General features: G+C 49.3%; 1 protein-coding gene across 18 annotated transcripts in view; it reads right to left on the reverse strand.

Moving 5' to 3' along the window:
* The window catches only part of SH3RF2 (SH3 domain containing ring finger 2), a 124,266-nt gene that overhangs the window by 32,444 nt on the left and 78,725 nt on the right, over positions 1–13,097 (reverse strand). For 16 of the 18 annotated variants that reach the window (XR_004968077.1, XR_004968085.1, XR_004968083.1 and 13 more), the window contains 4 exons: positions 12,777–12,868; positions 11,422–11,592; positions 4,759–5,009; positions 719–1,077 (listed from right to left, as the gene is read on the reverse strand). Coding sequence is in view for 7 of the 18 variants with exons in the window: in XM_036312041.1 (XP_036167934.1) it covers positions 719–1,077; positions 4,759–5,009; positions 11,422–11,592; positions 12,777–12,868 (873 nt within the window). In the remaining 11 variants the exon portion in view is untranslated. The remainder of the gene's footprint in view (positions 1–718; positions 1,078–4,758; positions 5,010–11,421; positions 11,593–12,776; positions 12,869–13,097) is intronic. The other 2 variants (XM_036312043.1, XM_036312045.1) reach the window with 2 other exon arrangements.

Genomic DNA, 13,097 nt, shown 5'->3' on the forward strand with positions numbered 1-13,097 from the left:
CTGCCCAGTTGTCATAATTCAGTGTGATCTTCTTCTATCCCAGTGATGGCGAACCTATGACACGCGTGTCAGAGGTGACATGCGAACTCATTTTTTTGGGTTGATTTTTCTTTGTTAAATGGCATTTAAGTATATAAAATAAATATCAAAAATATAAGTCTTTGTTTTACTATGGTTGCAAAGATCAAAAAATTTCTATATAGATGTGACACAGCACCAGAGTTAAGTTAGGGTTTTTCAAAATGCTGACACGCCGAGCTCAAAAGGTTCGCCATCACTGTTCTATACCATGAACAATTGTGTATCAAGCCCTCAGTAAGCACTGTATACATCTTTACTCACTAAATCTCCACCCCAATCCTATGAGGCTGTTACTAGTATTCTTACCGCCACCATTCTACAGATTAGAAAAAAAAAGAAGTCTCAGAAAGGGGAAGTGTTTTGGCCAAAGTCACAGCTAGCAAGCAGCAGAGCTGGAGTTCAAATCCAGATTTCTCTGATGCCAAAGCCATGTTTTTCCCAAGCCACCTTGTGCCTTGAAAGAAGTGTTTGAAATATTCAGAGAGGACGTGAGGATGCAGAGGGGGTTGCATGTAGGGGTCCTTCAGGGGCAGTAATTTTGATTTCTCGTCCACTAAGACTAAAATCTCAGGAGCTGGGACAGTGAGCCATGCTAGGGGGCCGAAGAGTCATGGCCCCAAGGTCAGCTCACTCCTACCTTTTCGCTGCTGTTTCTGGAGTTTTCTGGCTTCACCAGGATGGATGGCGGGGCAGATGCGGGCGGTTTGAGTGGAGGCTCGCTCTTGATGGGGATTTCCTTGCCTTCCATGATGATGGAGCTGGCGGTTGAGTGGATCCTGGACTCACTGCCTCTGCTGACGCACGTGAGGGCAGGCTCCCCCGTGGGAGCCGGCTTGGGTCCCATCTCCGCCACCACCATCAAGGGTGAGGAGGGGACCGCCGGTGGCTGGTGGAACTGGAACTGCTGAGGCCGGACGACCATGGTGGGGCTGCGTCTGAGAGAGCCCACCACAAGGGTGGGGATCCCTGACGGGATGGGTCTCTGCAGGGATCCATCTGGGGAGTCACATGACAGAGATATCAGCAATGGGGTGGGGTGGAGGGGGGTGGCGGCGAGGGGGGGGCACAGCAGGCTGGGTGAGCAGTGTGTCCTGATATCCCAGAATAGTTAAGTGCTTTCTCAATCTGACCGCACGCACATTCTCTCAGGGTCTTTCAAAGGTGACCTTATTCTTTTTTTAGTGCTGTTTGCTGATGCTGGCAGCCAATAAGTGGCTAGCTGAATGTTGGGGGAGGGTGTTAGAAGGTATGTTTCTCTCTCTCTCTCTCTCTCTCTCTCTCTCTCTCTCTCTCTCTCTCTCTCTCTCTCACACACACACACACACACACACACACACACACACTCCTACTCTCTCCCTCCAGACCTTTAAGATGGAAAGTGAAGAAGATAGACCTAGAGACAGCTTCACAGTGAGAAGCAAACAGAGGCGTGCAGACCAAAGAGGAAACAAAAGCCAGAGAATGAGAGAAACCGAGAAGAGAAACTGAGAAACACAAGAGTCAACTGAGAGGGAGGGAGAGGAGAAGGGGAGGCGGGGAGGGGTCTCTGGCCAGCGACTTGAAGAACATGCTAACAAAAGCTTTAGCTAGATGGTGGTGGGATCGCTTTTAGCTGGGCTTCAGGGAGGGTGGGTGGGATTCTGAGAGAGAGAGAGAGAGGGTGTGCAGGCGGATGTGGCACCAGAGGGAAGCAAATCTGGAAAGGTGACTCCAGAGGGAGGTGTGTGCGGATGAGCCTCGCAGAGCCCCTGACATGAATCAGATCTATTCCCAGGGAGCCTGGGACAGGTCAGTCGCCTCAGCCCCCTCATTCGTAAGCCGGAACTAATGGCAGCGCCCCGGAGGGCTGGCGGGAGGATTACATTTTAGGATGCATGCAAAGTGTTAGGAACGCGCCTGGGGCCTAATAAATGGCCCATGTTTGTTAGACATCATTTGTGGGTAAAGGATAGCAAACCCTAAAAATGCGAGGTCTGCCCAGCCGGTGTGACTTAGTGTTTGAGTGTTGACCTATGAAGCAGGAGGTTGCGGTTCGATGCCCGGTCAGGGCACATGCCCGGGTTGCTGGCTGATCCCCAGTGTGGGATGTGCAGGAGGCAGCTGATCAATGATTCTCTCTCATCATTGATGGTTCTGTCTTTCACTCTTCCTCTCAGAAGCTAATAAAAATAAAAATAAAAATAAAATGCAAGGTCCAGGAGTTTGGTTTTGCCCCTTCCCTAAGCTCTTGTTCTTTTTGTTAACAGAGATGATCCCCTCTCATTGAAAAGCCGTTCCGCTCACATCCCCTGGAGACAGGAGATCCTCACCCCTTGGGAATATGTCCTGTAGGTATTTGGGGGATAGTCAGGAGCTCACGGCACTCGGGGTGCAGGGGGGAGAGACACCCCTGAGAAGCACTGTGGCCATCTCTCCGTAAGGGTCCCCAGCACTGAGAGGCACAGGTGGCGTGGCTCAGCCGTTTGTGTCCCGCACAGGGGCCCGCGCCAAGGCCTTGTTCTGCGCTGTGACTTTTCATCAAGCGGACGTGAACGTGAGAAGCAGAATGCTCGCCACTCACACTCGGCCTTCTCAGCTGCTGCGAGCAAGCCAGTCACCATTTACAAGTCTGACCTTTCCACATGGATATTTATTTTGCCACGGTCAGCCCTGTGAGGTCATGTCTGCTGTCATTTCTCTTCGCTTCGGGGAGACTGAGAGCTTGACCAGCCTCACCTCGGGAAGGGGAGAGAGAGAAAGCCTCCCGGATCTGGAAAAGTCAGAGGGGCACTGGGCAGATGTGGCCTCGGGCTCCCAGAAACGTGTGAAAAATTGATTTTATGCCTTACCTATTTATTTTGTTGGTTCTAACTTCCAAGAGAGGGAATGCTTTCTCATTGCATGTGCGTGCAATGCAAACAGTCTAAGCTCTGAGTTAATCAAGATGTGCGCAAAGGCAGGGAGCGAGCCCATGAGAGGAAAGTGAGTAGTTGCTGGTGGGACGCACTGCCTGGCTTGTAAGTGGTCCAGGCTGAGTCTCCGTGAGCACAGGCTCCGGATGGAGCAGAGATGATCTGCTTAGTGGCAGTAGCAGTGATGAGACGGATAAAATAATAATACTATAAAATAGTTATTTCTCAAGAGCTTATTACGGGCCAGGCGCTGTGCCATCCGTCTTATGTGGATTATTTTATTAAATCCATACAATAACCCTGATGAGGTTGGTACTGTTTTTATTTCCATTTCCCCCCATTTATTTCCATTTTACGAATGAGAGAACTGAAGACTGAAGAGGTCAGTAACTAGCCCAAGGCTGTTATGGTGGGATCAATTACTGTGTGTGTGTGTGGGGGGGGGGGGGCGGGGGAGGGTGGGTATAAGGTGGAGGTGCTGGAGGGAGGACAGTCGGTGGAACTGAGGGGCAGGCGTGGTGGCACTGAGGTCAGCAGGTGACCAGATGAAAGCACTGGGAGTGGGTGGAACTAAGATACGAATTTTCCTGGGACATTTTCCTGTGTGGCATATTGTCTCACTGTTTTGCTCTGACTAGTCAGTCTTATTGCATCTTCACATTGAATCATTTTTTTTTTAAAGATAGCAGAGTCCAGCTCAAATCAGAGGATGCAAAATGAATCAAGTTTACTTTGGTTGGCTCATTGTCTCCTTCTAGAAGGGTGTATAAATAAATAACAGAATCTTGCTGTTTTGTAGGACAATGGGTTTCAAACACTTTATAAAATCCTTGAAAATTAGGCCTTATGTAGAAGCTCAGTGTTTTAGGAGATAAAAACATGGCTTTTAAGAGGCAAGCTCTATATTACTGCCACATGTGCAGGTGGCTGTTATATGGGTAAAAATAAAAACAAGGTGCAGGACAGTGCAGTGAGTATGATGACAAGGTATAGAAGTACATGGAAGAGAACTTGAGACTGGAAGTGAAGGATATAAGGAGACTTACTTTTGTATAATGTACTTCTTTTTTTCTTTAACCTCGTGCATATATTAATTAAATCACAAAATGGGATTCAGAGGCTCTTAGCATTGACTTCTTAACTTTCTTTTCCTCTCTCCCCACTTCCTTTCCCTTGCTTTCCTTCTGGCACCCCTGAGGGGTTCCTTGGAACATAATTTGAGAAGCACTGCTCCAGCAAGTGCTTTGGTTGTTCCCTCTTTTTTTTAAAAAAATATTTCTTTATTGATTTCAGAGAGGAAGGGAGAAAGAAAGAGAGATAGAAACATTAATGATGAGAGAGAATCATTGATTGGCTGCCTCCTGCACACCCCCTACTGGGGATCGAGCCTGCAACCCAGGCATGTGCCCTTTGCCGGAATCGAACCTGGGGCCCTTCATTCCGCAGGCTGATGCTCCATCCACTGAGCTAAGCCGGCTAGGGCTGTGGTTCCCTCTTAATGAGAGCCAGCATCCACCTTGGCTGTGTTCTAATTACAGGTTGGCACTCAGGGCTGCCGTCCTCCCAGTCAGTCAGTGTGCATGTATGACGTGACTGGAGGGCAGTGACCTTGAGTGGGTCAGTCTGCATCCAGTAGAACAGCTCAGTATTTGGGAATCATAAAAAAACCTTCCACTGAGGCTTGTTTTAAAGCCAAGATCCTTGTTTTTGCAGGAAGCACTCTGTCCACCGAGGTCAATCTCTTCCTCCCCGCCCCCCACCCATTCACTTAGCTCTAGGCACATACCTCTCTGCCACCACTTACTCTTTCTCATGCTGCCCCGCCCTTTCCGGAGAGTGCTCTGTCCTGGAGCGCCCAGGCTGGCTGTGCTCCGCACGGGGTTGACTATGGCCGTGGGCACAAAGACGGACTTGAAGGGGCGGCTTTGTCGGGGATCACCTTCTGAAATGCTGCCTTGGGAGGACACAGAGGAGGTCGACAATGTCCATGTGGCGTAGAGACCAGGGCTCCGGGCGTCTGGAAAACTAGATGTCTTTCTGGGTGTGGAAATTGTTTTCAAAAGAAACAGAGAAAGCAAATGGTCAGTCAAGAGTCCTGTTTTAAAAACCTACCAGCTCCCAGCCGTAGACCAGATGTGGCTCTTCCTCGCCCTCTTTCTACCCATAAATATGCTTTTTGTCAATGACGTGGGCTTAACTACGTATCCTCATCCTATACACTTGCTGACTGTGGTGTGTTGAGGGTCTCATAAGGGTCCTTTCCGTGTTCACCTGGCTTTGCCATGGTGATTCCTTGTCCATTCAGGGACTCTCTGAAGGCAGAGATTTTACATGACCTACGTGTCCTACAGACCTTAATTATGAATAAATGTTTGCTGAGTGGCTGCCATGATGCCTTCAGCCCTGATGCCAGTCACTCTGGCTAACACATATTGAGCACTTACTGTATGCCAGGCAACAGCCAAGTGCTTTGCCCACATGATCTCATGGATTCTTCACAACAGCCCTTTGAGGCAGGTTATTATGAGTACTGCTATGTCATAGAAGAAAGTAGAAGGAGATTTAGAGGTACTTGCCCAAGCAACTACAACTCTACCACTGAGCAACACCACCTGCGCTCTCACCACTGCGTACACAGCCTTGGGGCTCGTTAGAGCATTCATCATTTGGTAGCAAGGAAAACCTGCATCCTGCTGGAAAGAAACTGAGTAAAGCAGTGGGTAGGCCGTGAACGTACCACCGTAAGACATCATTTCTTCAGCCTTAGGGTCTGATTTTTAATGCTAGTATTCAAATTTTGTAAAACAGCAAGCAACCCCTCCTCCATTGTTCCCAGCCTGCGAGTCCCTGAACCCCGTGGGGAATGGCTGTCAATCTACCTGCCCTTCTTGCCCTTGTACCAACAAGTCCTCCCCCAACATCACAGCCTCTCCTAAGCAGCCCATCCGTCACCTTGTCACTCTGTTGATGAAATAACCTCGGCTAATTACCTGGGAATAACCAACGTGACCACGGCCCCCGGCACAGAGATGCCCTCCTAGTTTCCTGCCTGTCAATGCCCCCAGGTTTCTCTTTGGGTAATTTCCTCTTATTTTCCTCCTTTTCTCTCCTTTTGCTTAAAAGTGATATGTGGTTTAATGATGAGCCGGCCAGGGTTGTACAAAGATGAGTAAGGCATCCTTTAATGTAGCCAATCCTGCCCAAGACAGATATGCAGCCCGATACGCCAGGAGCTGATGGTGCAGGGGAGTGGGCTGCCCACCATGAAGAGCCCACACTACATTGGAGGTGATGGCCGCTGGAGGAGAGAGACCCCCAGCACCAGCTTCCATGACATAGTCTGCATCTGCCTGTCTTTTTTTTTTTTTTTTTTTTTTTTTTAATAGTCAACAGGCTGTTTTTAGAGAGAGAGAGAGGAAGGGAGAAGCGAGAAACATCATGTGAGAGTGCAACATCGATCAGCTGCCTCCTGCACACTCCCCCATAGAGATCGAGCCCACAACCTGGGCATGTGCCCTGACTGGGAATCAAATCAGCAGCCCCTTGGTGCATGGGACAGCACCCAACCAGCTGAGCCACACTGGCCAGGGCACGGACCAGCCTGTCTTTTGAATCAAAGCTTTAAGGTGCTAGATGCTGCAAAATGGATTGAAAACAGGAGAGAATGCTTCCAGAACTGTTTCCGGCAGCAGCAGCAGCAGCAACAAGGAATTAGGCCCACGCCAGCTTTCTTCACCAGTCCTGTCTTTAAACAGACTGACATTCGACCTGTTTTCTAGTCCAGCACCAGGCTGAGTCCAGAAACTCCGAAATCCCAAGTCCTTCATTTAACAAGGGGCCCCTCTGAGTCTTAGCTCAGCACTTCTCTAGCACTTTCTTCTGACATCAGAGCACTTTGCACACACATATTAATCAATCCCCATGACACCTCAGGCCAGCAGACATCACGATGCTTGTTTTCTAGCTGGAGAGGCTGAGGGACATTCGGGTTTGAGAGCAAGGAGCATGTGTTGCCTCTGAGTCGCTCCACGGTGCTGCTTTGAATGTGCAGGTCCCTGTATCCTCTCTTCTATCTGTGACATGAGCCCTGAAGAACTTGCCGAATATTTGAAAGGGGCATGGACCTTGACAGTTTTTATGTAGTTCTGTGTAGAAAGTTAAAGGAAAATGAGTGCTGGCCCATGAGTCACTGGGAGGGCACATGTACCAGGTATTGGGCGAAGTTTGCAAGAAAAAGAAATATCCTGGCTAACTGGACAGAAGGGAATTTATGGGGAGGACGGGAGGGAAAGGCCTGGAAACAGGTCTAAGGGAGGTTGCTGAGGAATCTGAGGTGGGAAGGGTCTGACGCTACTGTTTGTGTTTTCGCCATGAGTGGTCTTCAGCTTTGCCCACATTCTTTCCTCCCTTGTCCAGGGTTCCAAGTCCCAAAAGAAAGTATCAGGTTGGCTGAGCCTGTCCCTTCGCTGTGGTGGTGGGTTGAGGAAGAGGAGGAGGAAGGGGAGTTGTTAATTTCTTCAGTCTCTGAAAAGGGAGGAAACTTCTGCCTCCCATCAAGACTGTGCACGAAGGAGGAAACTTGAAGGGATGTTGGTGCTGTTGAGAAGGGGTTTGTGTGAAAATCGGACAAATGCTCTGAACCACCTGAGCCAATGATGCCTCCAGGACCTAGGGAAACACCTCACGGTGGCAGAGATTTAGTTGTTGCTCAACACAGGACAGGCTGGACACCATCTCGCACAGAGGGCTGGAGCTCTGCGTGGCACAGCAGCCTTTCCCTCTCTTGGTAATGAAGGCTCACTTGGTGAATCTTCAACCAAAAACCTGGCATTTTGGTCACTTCTGGTCTATGTGTAGTTAGTCCCGAAACTGGCTGGCTCAGTCCATTAGGGGATGGTGCTAATGAGAGCAATGGTTCAAACGGTCAGGGCGCACCTCATACCTTCGGGCCCTGGCTATTGGAAAAAGGGGGCACCATCCACCAAGGGGGCTGGTGCCTGTGCAGAGCCACCACTGCAAACAGAAGACAGTGGGGGCTGAGGGAACTTCACACACACAGAACCAAAGAGCAGAAACACAGGTGTCCAACCCACTCAGTTCCAACACAACCTGCTTAAAGTAGCAGAAACCCAGATGACAATGGACAGCATCACTCAGCCCTAAGGAGGGGGAGGAACTACACTCCCCACAGTGGAAAGGGTGGTTAAGAATGAGGGTGAGCTGCCCCCAGATAGACAAATTGGACAAACGTCATCCACGCCCAAGATGAGTGGGGATGGGAACTTTCTCTGTGTCAGGGGGTGGGGGGCCATAGGAAAACGTGTCCACACAGAGAGCATCGACCCTCTGTCACCTCAGGAGGATGTACTGTGGCAGGGACTTGTTCATCTCAGAAATGCCAGTTCTCTAGAAGCAAAACCACCCCTTAGCATGAGTAGCACCTCAGTATATGATCCCCTACTGGGGATCGAGTCTGAAACCCAGGCATGTGCCCTGACGGGGCATCAAACTAGGACCTCCTGGTTCATGGGTCGAAGCTCAATCACTGAGCCACACTGACTGGGCATGGTCACTCTTATTCTATCTGTTCTTCCACGGCATAACCAAGACTTTGGGCTAAGGCCTGATGCATAAGCAAACGCCCTAGGAGTACACACAGGGCCCTAGAGAATTCATGTTAGATCCCACAGAAGAAACTGTTCATGAGTTAGGGTAGGTGTCCTCCTAGCTCCTCATTGTCACTTCTAGACCATTCTCCCACCCTCCTCTGTATCTCTGAGCTCTGACATATTATCGGACTCTACCATCTTGTTGCAGTCGTCATTTCTCCTCAGGTCTCTCCTCTCATTCCTGGAAGATTTCAGCTCCAGGCTCACTGCCCTTCTCTCCCCTCCACCTGATCCTACCATGGTGATTTCATCTAGAGTTAGGGCTTTAAATGCCATCTTAAGCCTGGACTTCTTCCTTAAATGCTAGACTTGCATATGCAACCACATCTTTATGAGGATTACTCACAGACAGTGGGACTTAATCTGCTGCAAACAAAGCTTTCGCTTCCCTTCCATCCCCCAAAACCTGTTCCTGTTTTGGTTTTCACCTCCATAGCAATAAAAGGCAACTCCATCCTACAGTGACTCAAGGCACAGAACTTGGACTCACCTCAGATCCTCTATTCTTTCATACCCAATATTGGATCTGTCAGGAAATCTAGGGTATAGCCAGAATCTGATCACACCCCCCTCCCACCATGGCTCACACCTGGTTCAATTCACCATCACTCTCCCCTGGATTACGATAATATTCCCTTAGTCTCTCTGCTTTGAACTTTTTGTCTCAACAGTTTATTCTCAAGCCAGCAACTAGAGGAATTCCAGTTCAAACTTATGTTAGATCATGTCATTCTTCTGCTCAAAACCCTGCAGTAGGGTTAAAGTCAAATTCATTATGACCTAGGAAATGCTCTATGATCTGACCCCCTGTTACCATTCTGATCTCATCTCCTACTAACCTGCCCCTCACTGGCTCTAATCCAGGCCTGTTGGCTTTCACATCAGGCACAGTCCTATCCCAGGGCCTTTGTTCAGGAATTTGCTGCTCCTTTGGCCTGGAATACACTTCCTTTGGCAACCTACATGGCTCCCCTCCTCATTTCCTCATTCCTTCTTCTCCTCAGTAAGGCCATCCCTGACCAACCTGTTAGAACCTTAATCACCCCCACACGAATTCTATTCCCCTTTCCTGATTTATTTTTCTTCTTAGGCCTCAGCATTAACATACCATACATATTACTTATACAGCTTGTTTTGTGTCTGTCTGTTCCTCTAGTATGTAATCTGTAGGCAGGGATTTGGTGTATTTTGTTCACTGGTGTTTCTCCAGTGTCTAGAAAGGTGACCAATACATGTCAGTGGTCAGCGCTCAATAAATGTTTGTTGAATAAATGAATTAAAGCATCAGTTATAGACACCCTTAATTTGCTTTTGGAGATTTTGCCACTTTCTAACAAATTCCAAGAACCTTCCTTTGAAGGATAACTAGGATCTTCTGCCCCAACTTTCCACCAGTCTTTTTACACAAGCCTGGACCTATGGGAACCCAGACTTCACCTGCACTCTTCCTAGGAAGGGGGTCCACCACCTCACCTGCTAGCCTGATAGGCAGCCTTTCATTGAACCACAACCTCCCACTGGTTCACTGCCCCCTCGTGGAATAAGTCCGTTTCTTGGTCGACACAGTCTATGATGGTCCCTCAGACCCTTCTTTGTACGTCTTACACAATAGCCCTTGCTTATCCGTTTCTTCTCTGACGTGGTTTTGTCTGCTTACCATCCTTGCTGCCCTCCTCCAGACTCAGTGCCTCGCCTACATGAAGGTCCCCCCTGAACTGAACATATGACTCCAGGAGTGAGCCTCAGAACGTACCATGAGATCATCACTTTCCTTGGGATTATGACTCTCTGGCGTGTCATAAAGACAGCATTTGCTGTGGTGATGGCCTCACTGCCTGGGCTTTGCCTGAGCTGGTAGAGGTACAGGTAGGAGGACGTGTGGGTAGTTTGGGAGTTTGTGTGCATTGTGGTTGTGGTAGGAGGTGGCTAGACAAACTGTGGGCCAGGGAAATCAACAGGTATGGCAAAGATGACAAAGGTTGGAACAAGTTATTTTGGAAGAAGACCTGCAGGGTAACTAACATGTGACCTGGGGTGTGGATGGACAGGGAGTAGTCTGAATTCACAGAAACTCTGCTCACAGTCCAACTTCCTGGGAAGGTTCCTGAGGTCCTTTGGGTGGTCATCCTGCCATCACATTTCCCCATTCTGCCACTAGATGGAGTGTTGAGGTGGAGGATGTGAAGTGGGATTTTTGGCATTTGTACAGAAAACCTGAAATCTAGATCCTGGGCAGGTTGCTGAACTCTGTACATCAGTTTCCTCATTTGTAAAATAATATATACCTTAAAGGGTCCCTCGGCATAGCTAATGAGTTAAAAAATGTGAAAGTGCTTGTAAATTGTGGAGAACTATAAAAAAGACAACTATTGCCCAGCCGGTGTAGCTCAATGTTTGAGCATCGACCTATGAATGAAGTCATAGTTTAATTCTAGGTTAGGGCACATGCTCAGGTTGCGGGTTCGATCCCCAGTGTGGGGCTTGCAGGAGGCAGCCAATCAATGATTCTCTCTCATTATTGATGTTTCTATCTCTCTCTCCCTTCTCCCTTCCTCTCTGAAATCAATAACAATATATTTAAAAAGAAAGATAAAAAGGACAACTATTTTAACTATATACATGTTTTTAAAATTAAAGTGTTAGGAGGGTAAAAGCTGTTTCTTGTGTTTCTTGGCCCACACTCTGTAAGAGCATCCAGTTGTTCAACCATTCAACCATCCCCAGGTGGCCCTGGTCTAGAAGACCCCACCCCCGGGTGCCTGGGATTGGAGGGGACGCACCTGAAAATGGGGATGACGTAGTTGTTGGGGAAGATGCCGACTCGCCCGGTGACCAAGGAGACTCCCTTGAGCCAGCCGTCCTGGTACTTCCCCAGGACCCTGATGCCTTCTCCCCTCTGCAGGTCCAGCTCATCGGGTCCGTGGGCGGAGTAGGAGTGCAGAGCTACAAACCTGGGGGTCACAGGGCACTGGTGAAGGACAAAGAGTACACCTCTGGGGGAGGGCAGAGGAGTGGCGAAGGGCGAGGGGAGATGGAACCTTCAGCCCAGTGGTTAGCGATAACAACCTTGCAAAACTGAAACCTTAATATGTAAGGCAGATGAAGATGGCAGAGAACCTGGTCTAAACAGCCGAAGGGGCCCGATCCCTGCCCTCTCCATGGCCCCCCACCTCCGTAGAATGTCACACAACTGCAAGTCACTAGTTTAGGCCACACCAGCATTTTGACAATGGGACACTGGCTTAAGTGGAGAAAGGAGTCGGTGACCAGCAGTTAGTGGCAGAGCCGGGTCTCAGCCCCACACGTGATGGCTCTGCGGAGGCTGCTTTCTCACATACACACGTGCAGCCAGCAGGCGCAGGGAGATGAGAGGTCGGCTGGAAGCCTCGACCCACTCCCTCTTCTGAGAGTAGAAACCTGTTTGCCCCCAGGAGCTAGCTTAACGTAGGCAGGGAAGTGGGCACTGGGCTGGAGGTGGGGCAGGGTTAGCTCTAGTTCTTTGGCGCACAGCGGAATGCTGGCTGCATGGTGGGATGGAGGGAATGGGCTTAGTGTGGTGAAAATGCCCTCGGGTTAGAGCAATGAAGTCCACACAGGGGTCGGGTAGGTCTCACATCCAGGTATGAGTCGGGGATGAAGACACTGGGGAATGGTGAGGCTGTGAGATGAGAATACCTGTATATGGCTCTCAGGCTAGACCTGAGCAAATCCTTCTAGATTCTAAGGACTGTGAGACACTGGAAGGTCTTATCAAATGGGCTGGGGGTGGAGTGTTCTCATCTGCAAGTTCTTCCCCCTAGAAAATGCTACATTTTTTTTTAACTGATTACTAAAGCAACATCTATTTATAGCCCACCATGAATCTAAAGGAAGACAATAGAAATTGCTCAGTACACAATTTCCCAGCAATGTTCTGGTATATAACCTTCTAGTCTCTCTATTTGGTGAAATAATGAGCTAGGATGACGTGCTTTGCTAATTTGTACTTTTCACGGTTATTTCCATTGGCAATTTTAAAGGGAGGGGAGCTGTTGTCTCTCTGGAGGGGAAGGTTTTGGAGTGCTCAATGGCAGAGGGATGGCTAAGATGACCCCTTTGCACCAGGACCGGGTGGAGGGCTGAGCTTTTTACTTACATGTTAGCTGAGAGGTGTTGCTGGGAGCCAGGCAGACTGACGATGGCCATGGAATGTCCTGGGGAGGCAGGCGTGGCGTGATACATGCTGACCTACACAGACAGAAAAGACAGCCATGCTGAGTCAGTGAGCGACACAAGCCAGGCCCACAGCAGAGCTGCTACAGAAAGGCCTGATGCAGCTGGAAACCAAGAGTCGTGCCCAGCGCTACCCATCATGGGCCATGTCTGTGGTTTGTGGGAAGAGCAGGGTGGGAATACATCGGTTTATGTCCTGGGGAGGTGGGGGGATGGGGAGGTGGCTTGCCAAGGCTGCATTCCC

Source organism: Myotis myotis, unplaced genomic scaffold, assembly GCF_014108235.1.
Source record: "Myotis myotis isolate mMyoMyo1 unplaced genomic scaffold, mMyoMyo1.p scaffold_m19_p_6, whole genome shotgun sequence".
NCBI lineage: Eukaryota > Metazoa > Chordata > Mammalia > Chiroptera > Vespertilionidae > Myotis > Myotis myotis.